This window comes from Mytilus trossulus, chromosome 1 (genome assembly GCF_036588685.1).
Source record: "Mytilus trossulus isolate FHL-02 chromosome 1, PNRI_Mtr1.1.1.hap1, whole genome shotgun sequence".
NCBI classification, from domain to species: Eukaryota; Metazoa; Mollusca; class Bivalvia; order Mytilida; family Mytilidae; genus Mytilus; species Mytilus trossulus.
This window is the reverse complement of record NC_086373.1, coordinates 98,882,914-98,900,341: the sequence shown is the minus strand read 5'-3', so window position 1 is coordinate 98,900,341 and position 17,428 is coordinate 98,882,914. Positions and strand designations below refer to the sequence as shown.

General features: G+C 29.5%; 2 protein-coding genes across 3 annotated transcripts in view; one reads left to right on the top strand and one right to left on the bottom strand.

Moving 5' to 3' along the window:
• LOC134693106 (uncharacterized) overlaps nucleotides 1-16,699 on the top strand; it is a 43,852-nt gene extending 27,153 nt beyond the window's left edge. The window contains exons 6-8 of the mRNA XM_063553818.1: nucleotides 8,018-8,074; nucleotides 15,800-15,902; nucleotides 16,443-16,699. Of these exons, the coding sequence (XP_063409888.1) occupies nucleotides 8,018-8,074; nucleotides 15,800-15,902; nucleotides 16,443-16,559 (277 nt within the window). The 3' untranslated portion in view covers nucleotides 16,560-16,699. The remainder of the gene's footprint in view (nucleotides 1-8,017; nucleotides 8,075-15,799; nucleotides 15,903-16,442) is intronic.
• On the bottom strand, nucleotides 4,458-16,143 carry LOC134693090 (sentrin-specific protease 1-like). 2 transcript variants are annotated; one of them, XM_063553798.1, is made up of 17 exons: nucleotides 15,968-16,140; nucleotides 15,374-15,442; nucleotides 14,897-14,965; nucleotides 14,448-14,492; nucleotides 13,186-13,310; nucleotides 12,151-12,289; nucleotides 11,785-11,902; nucleotides 11,191-11,370; nucleotides 9,972-10,038; nucleotides 9,517-9,546; nucleotides 8,798-8,896; nucleotides 8,410-8,505; nucleotides 7,698-7,802; nucleotides 7,276-7,377; nucleotides 6,691-6,748; nucleotides 5,709-5,777; nucleotides 4,458-5,314 (listed from the first exon to the last, which is right to left on the bottom strand). In XM_063553798.1, exons 6-17 carry the CDS (start codon nucleotides 12,244-12,246, stop codon nucleotides 5,243-5,245), a joined length of 1,092 nt encoding a protein of 363 aa, XP_063409868.1. In that variant the 5' UTR covers nucleotides 12,247-12,289; nucleotides 13,186-13,310; nucleotides 14,448-14,492; nucleotides 14,897-14,965; nucleotides 15,374-15,442; nucleotides 15,968-16,140; the 3' UTR covers nucleotides 4,458-5,242. The 2 variants fall into 2 exon arrangements, with proteins under 2 accessions (XP_063409868.1, XP_063409877.1); XM_063553807.1 differs by lacking the exon at nucleotides 6,691-6,748 and having other exon boundaries at nucleotides 15,968-16,143.
• Nucleotides 16,700-17,428: the final 729 nt, after the last annotated feature.

Below are 17,428 nucleotides of genomic sequence, written 5' to 3'. Positions count from 1 at the left end.
TTCAAAATGGTTTCATCTCTGACCTTTTCAGACTTTTAGAGGTTTAGAAGTAAGGGAAAGGAACATGATGAGAACAATTTCAAAATTTATGTTTTTCTAAATTAAGAAAAGACATATGAATTTTAACTTTGAAAAGAAGAAATAAGAATATTACCATACAATATTTAATGGGAAATACCTGAACGTATAAGATGTGTGCATGCTGATTTTTATTTACGAATGATGTCCTTGTACCATGCAAAGTCAAGATAAAATTAGTAAATTAATATATGATACAGCAAATAATACAAGACTAACCTCTTTTATTATTCTTAATCTTAGTTTCTTGTGTATAATTTGGAGTTCATTGGGGCGTTCATTATCACGGAACAAGTATATACATTTGTGTAGGGGCAAGTCGAAGGACGCCTCCGGGTGCGGTAATTTCTTGCTGTATTGAAGACCTAACTCAGTCTAGAGGTTCCTGACTAGGTAAAGGCGCAAAAAAAAAATGCGGCGGGGTTAAACATGTTTCTGAGATTTCAACCCTCCCCCTATACCTCCAGCCAATGTAGAAAAGTAAATGCCTCACAATACGCACATTCAAATTCAGTTCTAATTTTAGAAGATGTAACCAAAGAAAAGTCTGATTTTAGAAGAAGTAACCAAAGAAAATAAACAATAATAAATAACAACAGACTACTAGCAGTTAACTGACATGCCAGCCTTACTCTACAATTACGTGTAAACTGATTGAAAGAATATGTCTTTATCATATGAATATCAGGCCCAATCCTTAACAGATATTTAACTAATTTTTTGGGGGGTCATTTTGACAGCTATATATATAACAACTTTATGCTTTATTGTTTCAAATTTGAGACATAATTCAAGATACAAAATAAGAAAGTAACGGATTATATATAATTCTAAAAATTCTAGACGATCCAGTACATAGTAAATTTGCTGGTTGATCCTTTTTATACACTTCTATATAAATATGTTTATTTTAAAGCATCCTTTAATATAGATATTTCAGCTGATCTGTAACTAGTCCATCAAATTAACAGATTTTGAGTTGATGTTTATACGAATTCTATATACAGAATGAACACAGCCATGTATCACATCACTATTGGTGACGATAAATCTGTTGTAAAATTGTCACTGGCTAAGACGTATATATCCATATGACTTCAAATAAGTGAATCTAAACAATCAAAGATGGCTATACTAGGACACCTGAGGAAATATGTAGTACTCCGAATAGATGGATGTCTATTAATTTGTAAACGAAATTGTTGCAATGACTTTTTTATTCAAATAAACAGACCCCAGATAACAGAAAGAATGGCAAAAATAAAGAGTGCTTTGCTTACAGCGGTTTTATTAATCTTTTGTTTTTATATCAATATAATTATAAAAATCGTCTTATGGATGCACTCCTTAATCTTGCAAGTTTTCACAGTGCTTCACTCTTGGGATCATTTTGGAGCATTATATACTTCACTGTTGCCTTGTTGGTAGGTGTCCAGTAGCAAATATTTCATGTATATTTAGAGTAAACGAAAAAAATATTGCAATTAACTATTATTGTACAGTTTAGTTTATTGCTAAATTAGCTGTGTCGTTGGTTCGTTAGTTTTCTCTCTCAAATGGTTTTACAGTTTCATCTCTGTGCATGTTAAAGCTGACTATGCAGTATCAGCTTTGCTCATTGTTTAAGCCGTACGGTGACGTATAATTGTTTTTTTTTTGTGTCATTTGGTCAATTTTGGAGAGTTGTCTCATTTGAAATCATACCATATCTTTATTTTTTGATAGCACCAGGGCTTAAACAGAAAAAAACAACAGACAAACAACAGTACACAAAGAAAGTCATGGAATACTGAACCCCGAAAAAACCACCAAGGGTGATATCAGGTGCTACTGAACTGTAAACTGGTCCTAGTTAACGTATGCCCTCCTGTGTTTGTGAAAATAGTAACCAGAGCAAAAGTATAAGAGATAGGTCATATTCAAGATGAACAAATAAAATTAACGAAGAGAGTTCCCCCCCCCCCCCCCCAACACACTTGGAACTATTGGTTTGATGGCTTTCTGGTTAGCAGCAATGAAATATAAGCCCTGGAAGATATGGGTTACTTCTTTCTTCCTAAGGCATAAGTAAAATATATAGAACAGAACAAGTCTCCAAAAGAGGAGCACAGTTAGTTCCCATCGGAATGCAGTGTTTATTGAATGTACAGCTCATGGTTAGATGTCCTTACCCTGGGGTTATCTGCTAGATTGTCATTTCTTAAACACAGCTTACAACTCATATAAGGTCATGTAAATACAAAGGTATATACATCAGTTGCTATATTTAAAATTTGTCTGATTTTTAAACTTGGTTCTGTTGATTCATTAATTGGGTACTAAAATCCAATTTTATACAGGATCAGCCTTCATACAACCATTAACAAAGCACAGGCTGATAAATCCAATTTTATACAGGATCAGCCTTCATTACAACCATTAACAAAGCACAGGCTGATAAATCCAATTTTATACAGGATCAGCCTTCATTACAACCATTAACAAAGCACAGGCTGATAAATCCAATTTTATACAGGATCAGCCTTCATTACAACCATTAACAAAGCACAGGCTGATAAATCCAATTTTATACAGGATCAGCCTTCATTACAACCATTAACAAAGCACAGGCTGATAAATCCAATTTTATACAGGATCAGCCTTCATACAACCATTAACAAAGCACAGGCTGATAAATCCAATTTTATACAGGATCAGCCTTCATACAACCATTAACAAAGCACAGGCTGATAAATCCAATTTTATACAGGATCAGCCTTCATACAACCATTAACAAAGCACAGGCTGATAAATCCAATTTTATACAAGATCAGCCTTCATTACAACCATTAACAAGAACAGGCTGATAAATCCATTTTATACAAGATCAGCCTTAATGGCAACCATTAACAAAAGAAGGCCTGATATGTGCCCAATCTAAATAAAAGTAATCAACATAGGTTTAAGGCTGATAAAATACCATTCTATACCGGATTAACATTTATTCAACCGTCAAAATGAGTAAATCTTAATTATTAAATTGTGCAAAGTAGACAAAAAAGCATTAAATTTTTAATGGAAAGATTATGAATATTACAAAACATATATTAGTATACAAAATACACAAATTATATAGTTTAAGCTGTATAGCTTAAACACTTCAAAGCTTTAAACATATAGATTGTGAAAGTAGACAGCTATGAATGACAGGAAAGTTCTAATATAAACAAGTTGGATAATGTTTATCTTGTGTAAGGAAGGAACAAAGTAGTGAATACTGATGGCAATACTATAATCTGAAGGTAAAATATAATGAATGTGGAATATGTAGTTATGTTTAATTTCCTTCACCAAACTTAATAGACTGAAACCAACTTATGGGTACAAGTTATGGAATGGCAGTAAAAAAAATCTGATAGTGTGTATGGGCAGCTGTAACTAATTTATGACAATTACAAAATACAAATAGACATTTATCAAATGAACACACAAATAATACAAATCAAATTAATGTTTTTTTACAAAACAACCAGCAGGTATGAAAGGTCACTCCAAGCAAAAACATGAGAACAGAAGGCATCACATTATCTACTTAAAAAGTGTAACTGGTTTAATCAATATGAATTATTATTAAGAAGAACAGGGAATCAACATTTAAGGTGAAAATAGAATTTGGAAAACCATAGAAGCAAGACAAAAAAAATAAAAAAATTATAAAGCTGTCTAAAATATTGAAGAACATAAGTGAATACCTAAAATATGTTACAGTAAATGTAAAAACTAAAGTCCATGAAAAGACAAAAATACCAGTTTATGCTACAATTGAAAGTTTCATACTTCATATATAACATATGTAATATGTAACGTTAATGGTGTTCATTAAGATAATAAAAAATGATGCTTTTGAAAAATACACATCCATTAGTCATACCTTTCTGATTACCCATAACCAAGACACAAGATTCAAAGTCTTATTATCCTCAGAAACAAAAGTGTACAAGAGGTCATAATATACATACATACATAAATAGACAAAATATCTGTACAGTAATGACAATACAATTATGAAAAACATGTATATACAACAACAGAAAACAGACTATTTATTATTTGAACTTGGAACTATTTTCAATAATGGAATTTGCTTGATTTCTTGTTATAGAATTTTTTGATAAATGGCATGTTTTTTCTTTCATGAAATGTTCTGTGCTGCGCACACAACACTTTCTATCAATACAAAGAAAATAGTATATTTTCAATAGAATGCACTGTACCGTAACCAAAATACATTGTCCGGAAAGTGTTATTAATCGCTCAAACCCAAAAAAACCTGGAATGTAATAAAAAAAAAAATAAACACAAGAAATTATGGAAATTCCATAATTACAAATAATTCCAAGTTCAAATAATAGCCTGTTAGGAGCTAACACACAATAAACCAATGCTATGCTAACCCATAGGTAACCTAATTAAATAGTTGACAAAATTGATCACTCATACAATTGTAGTGCACATATATAAGTACCAATATTATATATTAAGAAAAAAAATTCTTTGAGAAAAAGAAAAATTATATATCTTAATTGATGTATTTTTAGATATAATAATATTCTGATAAGAATAAAGAGTATCCTAGTAAAATATATGTACTTTTTTTTCATCAGTTAACTGAATTAGCTAGTTTAAAGACTTCAATGAAAATAATATCAGTTTGGTTTTTTTACGCGTAAGCTAACTGAAACCAAGTGAATTGAATTTTAAAGCAAACAGTAAGGCAATTTGAATAAGCATAATACATGACAAAAGTGTTAAGTATATTGCCAAAATCTATTGAAAAACTACACAAATGAAATATTTTTATACTCGGCTCAGGGGATATAAACTCTTAAGCGGGGAATGTCACAGTAAATACCCTGTCTGAGACCTGAATAACATATAATACACTGTACTTATATGGGACAAAGTTTTTGTACATATTTTAAGTAAGCTCACAATATCCTAGAATTCCAAGTTTTATTGTGAACCCAATGAAAGTTTACCACACTGTTAGTTCTAAAAAGTTTATTTCTGTATTCTTTTTTTACTACAGTTTCAAAGAATTGGCATGCATGTTTTATTTTTGTTGTTCATTTATGAATACATCATGATATCAACTTTTATCTTTACATTGATAGTTCACAAAAGTTTAGTACATTTTTTTAATTATCTTGAGAAGTTGCGATCTGCCTTTAACTTTCCAATCTGCAAGATTCCCATTCTGAAAAATAATATATGCTATGAAATAGAAATTAAGAAACATATTATTTTTGGGTCTATCTTTTACTGAAAGACATCTATTTTCTACTTTTTTACTTATTGAGTATTTATTTCATTTGACCTTTTTACTTTGTAAAGTGATTCTATGAAGTTGTCGGTGTGAGCATGTGTAGTATTATTTCCTTTCATTTCATTTATATTGCATGTGTTTCATGATAAATGCAGGATATTCAATTAAATTTATTGACGTCTTGGTGTAAATTAATGGCAATATGCTACTTGTGTTTTTATTTTGTTGAAAAGTATAAATTGCAGTAATTATAACTAGTACGTTCATGATGCACTTCGGTATGTGAGCAGTATGTATATATATATATATATATTAAAAACAGTACCTTCATTAAACATTCAGCATATCCAACTACAAATACGCCACAATCATTCCCATTTTGCTGCTTTTGAACCTATAAAAACAAACCTCTATTATGTAAAGAATTATGAACAGAAATGGCCATTTTGCAAACATGTTAGTGTAACAAAATCTAAAAAAAAAATGACATTCAAATTGTTTCAGAATATTTAGACAGAAATTTATAACCAGAATCGATATTTTGCTTAGAGCAACACTTTCTTTCAACTTTTTCAGTTTTTTTTGTAATACAATGATATAGCTGTAGAATTGTACAGAATGGTTATGGTTTACATATTTTATAGTTGTGTATCTTGGAAAAGCACTTACATCCACTTTCTTTGATTTTTGGTAGATAGTTGTCTTATTGGCACGCATTCCACAACTCTTCATTTTTATATTGTTTTCAAAAGAAAAGTGTAAATGACTAATAATTAAGGTAATAGCAAGTCTGTTGTCCCTTAAGGATGTACTTAGGTGAGGTTTTTCCATACAATACAATGTTATATATTTTGGCCCATAACACCCATTTTTTTTTTTCATAAAAGACTTTATAACTCATAGAAGGTCATATACCAATATTTTAGAAGATTCTTGATTTTCTTTGTTTTATTTGGAAACCCAAATCTTACGAATGGAAATATAAGGTAAAAGTCTGAGTCAGCCTCTTCCTGTCATATTTTAAATCTCAAATATCTTGAAAAGGAGCCAAAATCACATAAGTACATTTACAATACCTAGTATTGTTCTCATGTTTTGCTTCAATAAAAAGTGGATAACTCAGGACAACAAATTTGCTATTACCCTTTATAACAAGTTAGCCAATAAGCATATATGTAACTATTTATTTCTTACTCTGTGATGTTTTATTGTGGGTATAATTTGACAAAAGAATTTCGCTTTATATATACTACTAATTATCTAATTGCAGGAAATACATATAAAATAGACCAAACAAAACACTTTACCTTTGCATGACTTATTTTAACATCCTCAAAAGATTTGGCATACATTGCAGCAAAGTATCTGCAAAACAGAACAGTATAATAAAAATTGATCTTGATCAATATAGATTTGGATATTGTTAATAGTAAATTAGTGTTTATAACGAATTTGAATAGAATCACAGACTGGTAAAAATCATAACTCTTATCCGTAATTTTTCATTTAAGTAAAAAATTAATATATGAAAATTCTTCTGTTTTCAAGATGTGAATTTTTGTGAAAGGATTTAATCTTGCCCGATTATCATTCTATTATCTAATCATAGGCAAACCAAATTATACTTTGAAAATTGATATTCAAAATGCTTTTTTCATTGCATTTGTAAATAAATATTTAAGATTGATACGTAAAATTATCAAATGTGTAATAGTTAGGATTGTGTTGTTTATGCATAGCGGTAGGTACATTTATGACCAGATGTTTATTCTATCTCTCCATGTTTCAAATTCATAAGAAGATTGACTGATTTGTTTCTATTCAAATTGATTTATGAGATTCAAATTGGTATAAAACTTTTTCCTTAATGAACAATTGTTGTTTATTTTTACCTTCCAAGTGATTGTGCTGTTTTTCTATAGCAACCTCCCATTGAACACATAATGGTTACAGTGAAAGTCTTTGGGCAAAAGGAAGCCAGAATCCAGTGTGTACTGAAACATCAATCATATAAGATAAACTTTTGGTATATCTAACTTAACTAGATGAATACTTTAAAATTATCTGTCTGCCTAAATTTGAATTAATCAAATTCTAAAATTTTTGACCTTTTTTACTATTTTAATTTAAGCATCAATTGAGGAGTCTTGATATTAAGAAATGTGCACTTGTCATTCAAATGATAAACCTGATCTATTTAGTGATATTTACTTTTACAATATCCATTCAAAAGTTTCAATGAATAATAAATTAAATAAGATAATACTTTTAAATATTGAGTTATGATATCAAGATGATACATCACTAAACTAACTTGTCACATATAGGGATCAGTATTAACCGCTTCTCTTCAAAAGCTATTCTTCTGCTATAGGCATTCACAAGGTCTATATTGCAGGAATGTAGGATCAGCCTAGAACTGAAACAGATTTATTAAATTATCCACATGACAACATTATTTAAAAATAAAAGAAGAATGTGTCCATGATGCCCTAGCTTGTAATTATATCTCAAATTCTGAAATTTTCTATTTACATGGGAAAGATTTTACTTCTAATAAAATTTAAAAAAAAAAAATTTTTTATAAAAAATTACATAGCCCCATGCAGTAAGATAACTTTTGTTTACTTTCAGTGAAACAGTTGACTTTGAGAGGCAATCTCCTGATTTTTATAATGGTTTGAAGACAAGGTAACATTAGCAAAAATCAAGAGTTCTAAGTGAAGCAAAATGTCTTATTAATTTATTTTGACAATCAAATGATAAAATTTGAGCATGCATGTAGAACTTAAGAATTGTGTTCAATTACTTTAGTATTCAATTCATAGACATTGAATTGTTGATTTAGTTTTATTGATCTAGACAAGAGGTTGACATTAAAAAAGATTGTCACCCTTTCAGCCATATGATATAGTAAATGATTACTCTGTTATTAGCTAATCAAGATATGGCATTTTAATGTGAAGTTTGATAATTTCTTTCCAGATATTTTTAAATGCATTGATTGTGATAAATTTAAGTATTACCCATCATCAGGACAATTTTCTTTGGCTAACAGCTTCCTGCTGAAAACTGGATCAAATGTGTAAATCTCTTCTGTTGCATAGGTCTCTTGATGATGTCTTTAGAATACATTATTAATAAATATGTGTTAAAGCATATCAATTGTATATTTTGAAAAACAACTGTATTTTAATTTTTACAAGGGTTTATAATATTTAATTATCAAAACCAACTTTAAGTGTAAAGTAATCTGACTTGTCCAAATTTTTTTAACACAGTTTATTGCTATATTCCTGTTTATTTTATTTTATTTATTCCAGTTACATATACTAATGAATAATGCTGATAACAAACTCTTTTCATAATGATGAATGCTGCATATAAGCAGTACAAGTTATGTAAAGTAATCACCTTATTGCAACATAAACAAGGCTGTCATCCAACCAATGACCTTTTGACAGTCTGTTTAAGTCACCCTGCCATATTTCATGTCCATATCGGCGAAAAATTCTGTTCCAATAAAATATAAAAATGATATTATTGTTATAATAACTGTATTGATTAAGTGTTTATGACTTTTATATGGCAAGATTGAAAATTTCTTTCATTTGAGAATGAGGTAATATTACAATATCTTATACATTTGTATTCACTTTTAGCTCAGCTTATAATGAAATTGCATATCACAGCTATGTGACGAACACCCAGCCTTAATTACTTTTATTATGGCATATCAGCTACGTTACAATTTTTGAACTGACATTTATTAGTTTGACCCTAACTTATCAAGTCAACAAAGAGAAAAAAAGCACATAAAAAAAATCAATTATCCGGTTATCTGTATATTGAGACAGATTGAGATTGTAAAATATCAGTTTCGAGTCACAAAATGAAGGCTTTCTGATCTTTTTCACTAAGATCACTCAACAAAAAAGCTTCATATTGTGACTGTCAGCTGATATTTTACAATAGCAATATGCAGACAACCTGCTCATTAATAGGTAATGGAAAATACATTTAATAGCAATTAAACTATTGATATATTATGAAATGCAGGTATTATATTGATACACCAATGGATTTTTGTGGTAAACATGGTACACATCATAACTTTTTTTTTTAATTCTTACACTGAATCTGATTCCATTCCTGGTAAGCATCTGAAATATATAGAAAATGAGTGTTACAGTTTTAAATTTGCATTCTCAATTGAATCTTATTAAAAGAAGTATTCTACTATGCAAAAATTAAAGTCTGCTATAACAGACCCGAAATAAAACAATAAAACAAATGACCTTAGTTACGCATTTAAAAAGAGTCATTTAAAAATAAGGAAAAAATATATTAAACAGTAAAACTGGCTATCACTAAATTAATTCCAGGGTCCTGGCATCAGATGGCATTTACATATATTTTTACCTCCATAAAAAGATGCAATAAATTTACCACAGGAGCCATTCATAGTCTTTTAAATATGATTGATTGATTGATTTCAACTGACAGGAGGGTTGGTTTTATTTTAGTTGAAGAAAGTACTTCACAGCCTTATACAGATTCAATAAATAAAAAGATGCATATTAAGTACCCTTTATTATCCTCTTCCAATGTCTGGTAATTGTCTGGGATTTTTGAACGGGTACTTGGGCCATCAGCTGTAGAATATACATATACAAGTTGTTTATCAATCTGACAGATAATCATTTCGTGTAAAATGTAGACAAAATAAAGAAAAGTCTACAGCAATGTTAATATGGAGAAATATTTGTCTTCTAATGAAAGCCTAGGAATCAACCTTCTACAAGAACCATTTAAACTCTAATAAATAAAGATTAAAAGAATTGCCATAAATATTAATAAGTAAAATAGTCCAAGAGTTGTCTCCCATTGGAATTGAACATACCTACAATAAATGTATTCTCCTTCAGATGAAGACTTTTTATGTACCTGTTAGTGGTTAGTTAAAAGTCACATTTCCATCACCATAGGATTAAATAAGATAAAGGAAAATGTTAATCAGTAAAATAGTACAAGAGTTGTCTCCCATTGGAATTGAACCAACCTACAATAAATGTATTCTCCTTCAGATGAAGACTTTTTATGTACCTGTTAGTGGTTAGTTAAAAGTCATATTTCCATCACCATAGGATAAAATAAGATAAAGGAAAATGTTAATAAGTAAAATAGTACAAGAGTTGTCTCCCATTGTAATTAAACCAACCTACAATAAATGTATTCTCCTTCAGATGAAGACTTTAAATGTACCTGTTAGTGGTTAGTTAAAAGTCATATTTCCATCACCAAAGGATTAAATAAGATAAAGAAAAATGTTAATAAGTAAAATAGTACAAGAGTTGTCTCCCATTGGAATTGAACCAACCTACAATAAATGTATTCTCCTTCAGATGAAGACTTTAAATGTACCTGTTAGTGGTTAGTTAAAAGTCATATTTCCATCACCAAAGGATTAAATAAGATAAAGGAAAATGTTAATAAGTAAAATAGTACAAGAGTTGTCTCCCATTGGAATTGAACTAGCCTACAATAGATGTATTCAGATGAAGACGTTCATGTTCTACTCCAGTTAGTCAAAATAATACTTCCATTACCAGGATTAAACAACAGCCAAAATATATATACAGCATTTATAACTGATCTCTTCGTGTTAATTTTTTGTTTAATTTCCCTGAAATCAATGAAAAGATGAAAATGGCAAAAACACAGAATGAAGAATGTAACATTTAGAATAAAAATGCATTTTCTCTATACTTGTTTAATAATATCGGTAAAAGACAGAATTTACATACCTCTCCATAAATCCTTATGGGATAAGGGGTAGAAGTTGTCTCCCTTATCATGATAGATGTGCTGCACTTCTACCCCTTCAGCACAAGGACAGGCACACAAGTAGTCCGTAACCCCCTCTTCATTGTGTATCACCAGCTCTTTCCTAAGGTATCCTGCAGTAAACATTAATGCTGCAGGACCTATAAGGAAACAATAATTGCTTAAAATAATGACTTATGGAAATGTTAGAGACAAATGCAAGGAACACAAATAATTCCTAATTCCTATTTAGTAATGAAAATCAATTGACTTACTTACAAACATTTCATTACATATATAGACTGCAGCCTTTTATTGTCCTTTCCCCTAACCATAATAATAAATATAGGTTAGTACTTTATTCTATGACTCCAGAAACTTCAACTCCATCTTTGTAAAATTTGTGTGAACCTCTCAACATTTGTATGCAGAAATCATAAATGGTCTCACTTTATTTTCAAAAAATACAAATGTGCTATGTTTTTGATCAGATATATACTATACTTTTCCTTTGACATATTAAAATATTTTTGAAGAAAAAAAAACCCATATCATATTCTTGTAAAGTAAGATACCAATTTTTTCATCTGTCAACAGGTTTTTGGCCTCCTCAATTAACAGGTCTCTGACTGTCTTGCTTTGGCCTCTGTTGTTTAGGGCCTTCTTGATGTTGTCCATGTCAACTTTATGATACTACAACAATTCACAATTCACAATTACTTTCATGGAGTTTAAAAGTTCTTTCAGCATTTTCAATTACTTGCCATTTTATTTTGCCCCCAATTATGCATATGCAAATGATGATTAACTTTAAAAAAAAAACCCCAGCTTAACAGGTTAATACCAATTTTATTTAGTTTTAAAACCCTAACTGATTACTTCAGCTGATATAATGAGGAATTTATCTAACAAAAATAAAGAGCTCTAAAATTAAGACAAACCTGCTGTACATAATGGTCCAAATGGGATTTTGCAAAAAGGTAAACCGCAATTTTTGCAAAATCAGGAAATATGTTCAGGAGGTCGAAGACACTCATCCGACCTTCTCCTGGCACCAAAATATCCGGTCCATTATATGTCCTTGTATTTTACAAGATAAGAAAATATTAGCTGTATAAGACAAGTGCATGAAACAGGTATATAAATTGCAAATTCTCCTTTGAAAATATTTTTCAGAAATAACAAGTATTTTTGACAGACAAATGAAATTTGCTAACCTATTAAGTTTTGCATATTTAAACATATTCAGATATAGAAGTCACTGGTGAAAAATACAGTTTATCAAAGTCTTAAACCAATGAATGTATATAACATAAACTTAGTCCTCTGTGCAAGATTTTGTCTTTTTTTCAAAACTATTTTTTTTCTCTGTCTGTTATGATTAAACAAATATGGCAGCTCATTAAATGCTGTGTTTTGATTCCAAAGTTTACCAATTGTCACCTTATAGTAAACAATCAACCAAAAAGACATATTGAGCACATTAAATAAGTACAATCAGATAATAGTTAGTTTCAGTGACAGACCCATGCCTGTTGTGTATACAAATTAAAGAATTTCTTCAGGAAAAAGTAAATGTACATAAGATTAATAATGAAAACTATCCATTTTGTTATATGCATATTTTTTTTTTATTTGCGGTTTCATATGACTTAAAAAAATGTATTGTTGCAATTCTTTTGGAAAAATATAAAACACGATGTTTGTCATCTATTTATAAAATCAGATGTTGGTTTTCTCTTTAATATTTGCCGTCAATGGTTTTTTTATTTAATGAAATGTATCAATATGGATGTGCTAATTATAACCCCAAATAATGATTACATAATATTGTTGTTTAAACTTCAGAACAAGCTATGTTTAAAAAAGAAAAAACGGAAAAATATACGCTTTTTTTGGTCATCAAGAACTTTTTACATTATTATGGTTTAGAAATTGATGTAAATATTGAGGTAAATATACAAAAAGGGCAATACCTCAATGGTCTTTTTCTAGGCTGAAACTGTATCTCACCAGTTACCAGGCTGCAGCTCTCCAAACCGCTCAAATCTGTGTTGAAGTTTTGTGAGACGATGTGTCGAATGATATCTGAAGCATTTTTCTATACAAACAAATTTAAAGTTTACTATAATAATTCATTATGATATTATAATGTTGATTTTATATGATAAATGCATTGTCATACAAAAAACCTTTCCCCACTAGAAGAAAAATGATATGACACAAAATATATTCATGAAATGTATTAAGCAGTTTTCTCTAATTTTTGTTCTATTTTTTTACATTTCATGACCGGTGTGAGAAAAATATTTCTCACAATGAAAAATCTGTTCTCAGCGAATGATTGGTTAAAATTTAAATGTGACATTAAATTTTCTTCTTTTCTTCTGAATTTTCTTATTTTGATGTAAAAAGGAGACCATGCATGATGACTTCACATCCAAAGTACACAACTTTCCTCGAAATATTTTAAAAGGAAGGATAAAAATGATAAGACAAACAATTTCCACCACTGTACCTCATGTATTGTGATATTTCTCCACTCTCAACAGTTAAATCTTAACTATCAAAAAATAATACACTTGTTGCAGTTGTATTCATCATATAAACAGTTAACACATTTAACGTCCTATCATTTTTCTTATGGTTTAAATGGAGAAATGGTTCAATTTTGAAAAAAAAACATACTCCTGAGATGTTTTCAAATAATTCCTTTATTGGATAACTGCTGGTGCTTTAAAAAAAAATCAAAAGAAATGATTTATACCATAATATTAAAAAAAATGCACTCTTATTAGGACAAGGAATGAAACAGACATCACAATAAAATTGAGAATGGAAATGGGGAATGTGGCAAAGAGACAACAACCTGACCATAGAAAAAACAATAGCAGAAGGTCACAAATAGGTCTTCAATGTAGCGAGAAATTATTGCACCTGGAGGTGTCCTACAGCTGGCACCTAAACAAATATATACTAGTTCAGTGATAATGAACACCATCCTAATTTCCAAATTGTACACAAGAAACTGAAATTAAAATAATACAAGATGAACAAAGGCCAGAGGCTCCTGACTTTGGAAAGGCACAAAAATGGGGCAGGGGTTGAACATGTTTATGAGATATCAATCCTCCCCCTATATAAACATGCTTTATATTTTAAAGAACGCATATACAAGTTGTTATGTTTGTCAAAATATTTGTCTACATGCTGGCCACCGGGCTTTAATATATTTAACCTTGTCAATTGCTTGCGCCAATGGAGATATCTGCTTTTCTGCTGTCTACAAAACATAAAAAAGATATGTCTCAATAATAATAGTTTATAATGTCGATGAAAAAGATTTTAATATTTAAGCTAGTTTTTTATGTTCATATTATCTTTTTTCCATTTTTCCAATGACAAAGATCATTTTCATCTGCAGTTATATTTCTTTATATTTGTATTGAATAATCATGGCTGATTGTCAATATCCAAAGTCAGTAATGAAATCAATCAGAATGTGCTTAAGTCAGGTTTTTTTCATTGGATTATCAAGGCATTTAAAATTAAGTCTGCAGTTCAATTTTTACGGTTGTGTAATGCTTCAAAAGTAACCTTTTATACCTTAAATTAACACAAATAGATAGTTGAATCTGTATTGATATATAATCAAATTACTTATTTTTTTCCTGAACAGATTCTTACATTATACTCTTCTTTGGATATACTAGCTCCTTCCACCTCAGTCTCTACCTCTATTTCTTCATTCTCAACCTACAGATTTCATAAAATTAGTTTCTTTTAGATTTCATTGAAAAAGAATGTATACAGAATAAGTAGTATAAAATATGTGAAAGTTGGAACTGTCGACTGATGCTACCTGAAATGAAGTACTTTTTTATCATCTATTTTTAATTTTTTTATTGAATAATCATGGATGATTGTCCATATCCAAAGTCAGTAATGAAATCAATTAGAATATGCTTAAGTCAGTTTTTTCTTAGGATTATCAAGGCATTTAAAATTAAGTCTGTTGTTCAATTTTTATGGTTGTATAATGCTTCCCCGCTTCATACGAAATGTACTTCGGTCAAAGTCTTTACACCCAAATATATTTACAAAAAGAAGCATTCAATTCCTAAAAAATCAAATTACTTTTTTTTTTCCTAAACAGATTCTTACATTATACTCTTCTTTGGATGTATTCTCTCCCTCCACATCAGTCTCTACCTCTATTTCTTCATTCTCGACCTACAGATTTCATAAAATTAGTATCTTTTAGATTTCATTGAAAAAGAATGTATACAGAATAAATAGTATAAAATATGTGAAAGCTGGAACTGTAAAATGATGCTACCTGAAATGAACTACTTTCTTCCCCCCCCCCCATAAAAATCTACAGCTTGTTTGCTGTAATCATTTGTACATTTTAAGTACTATAAATTTAAACAGTTTATTTTTAGTACTGTATTAATATTGAGTAGTTCAACGAAATACACATAAAAGTAGATTCCTAAGTTCAATGACTAAGAACTCTACACAAGTGAACTGATAAAAATTATCTTCTGGATATGCATATATACATGGAAATCTGTTGTGTGGTTTCAGAGGAGTTGTGATGACAAGAACAGGACTGACAGACTTTCAGATGGAGAGACAGATAGACAGACAGGTCTTCAACATTGTACCCTCTAGAACTTTGTTGCATGGGGTAAATAATCATTATTTATCTCAATTTTTTAATGAAAGCTATGAATTTCAAATATATTTTCTTACTTTATCTTGGGCATCTTCTTCATCCTTTGCTTGCTCTTTTTTAATTTCCTTTTCTTCTCTTACTACTGGTGTAATCTAATCATATTGTAATTGTTAAAATAAAATTGGAGTGATTTTCAATCTGCCAGAAACTTGATCAATTCATTATATATCTTAAATGAGATATATTCTCTTCTATTTAATATATCTCTGATCTTATGGTACTCAATAATCTTGGTCATATTGATCATTTTGTGTAAAATTATTTTTTCAAATAGATGTATCTGTAATGTTTTTTCTGACTGTAAGAGATACTTTTTCTGTTTGGTTTTGTTTAATATACTTACATGCTTCTTCTTTTAAATCTGATATTAATAATGTGTTTTTTTTTAAACATATAATGAAGAATGAAGACATTTTAGAATAACAGACAATTGATGACCCATACCATAAAATATTTGGACAATACATTATGCATTTGACCTTTGTGTTGTAGCAAAGCAAAGTGAAAATAAAGCTAGGAGAAAGAAAAAATGCAATTGGAGAGATAGAAGGGTGTCAGATCACAGTTACATTCAAAATTAGTAGAGAAATTGACAAAGCCATTATCTAAAGTGAAAATCAGACAGCAGTACACAAAATACAGATTTAAATATATACAAGTGAAAAGGAAACCACCAAATACCTAGAATAACCTCACATGGAAGTTAGGAGGTTAAGTTAAAGGTGACATGAATATGGCTTCAATGCAAGTCAATAATTCATAATTACAATGTACTTGATTTTGTTTTGACCAATTTTGATCGCACAAAATGCTTATTACAAATCATTGATTAAAGATTTATCACAATTTCATTATTACAAATTTTATTCATTACCTTAAGTAGTTGTTACTTTATCATATGGTACAAAAATCATTCCAAAACATCAATTCATGTTGGCCCCAGGCGACTTTTAAAATGTAGATATCATTGAAAAAGCCCAAAATTATCTCCCTTTGGTGAAAAATTGCAATTTTTGGCATTAAAATTGAAATATCTTTTTCAACTCATCGGTGACCTATTTTTTGTTGTTGTTGTTTTCAAATAAGCTGTACATACAGTAAATAATTGTAAAATCAAAGCGATTTCTGTAATTTAGTTCTTTTTTTATTTTGCTATTTCTGCTATTAGTTCACCAGAAAAAAGGACCTTAACAAAAAATGCATGCTTCTTTTGAAGGCAAATTGTGAGTGAAAATGAATGGTGGCCCCATTTGCCATTTTTTTTATTTCATTTTGCTATTAAGTATAAGATAAAGTTCATTTATAGAAAAATATAGAGAAATCTAGGTTTTAAATTTTCAGGAAGTAAATAAAGTAATAATGTATGCAATTTCAATATAAAGAATAAAATGACCCTTGAATCTCCTCATATAAAATGGTCATAAAAAAAAAAATTAAGTGACTAAGGTTCTGGAATCATAGCCTAGACTAGTAGTGAT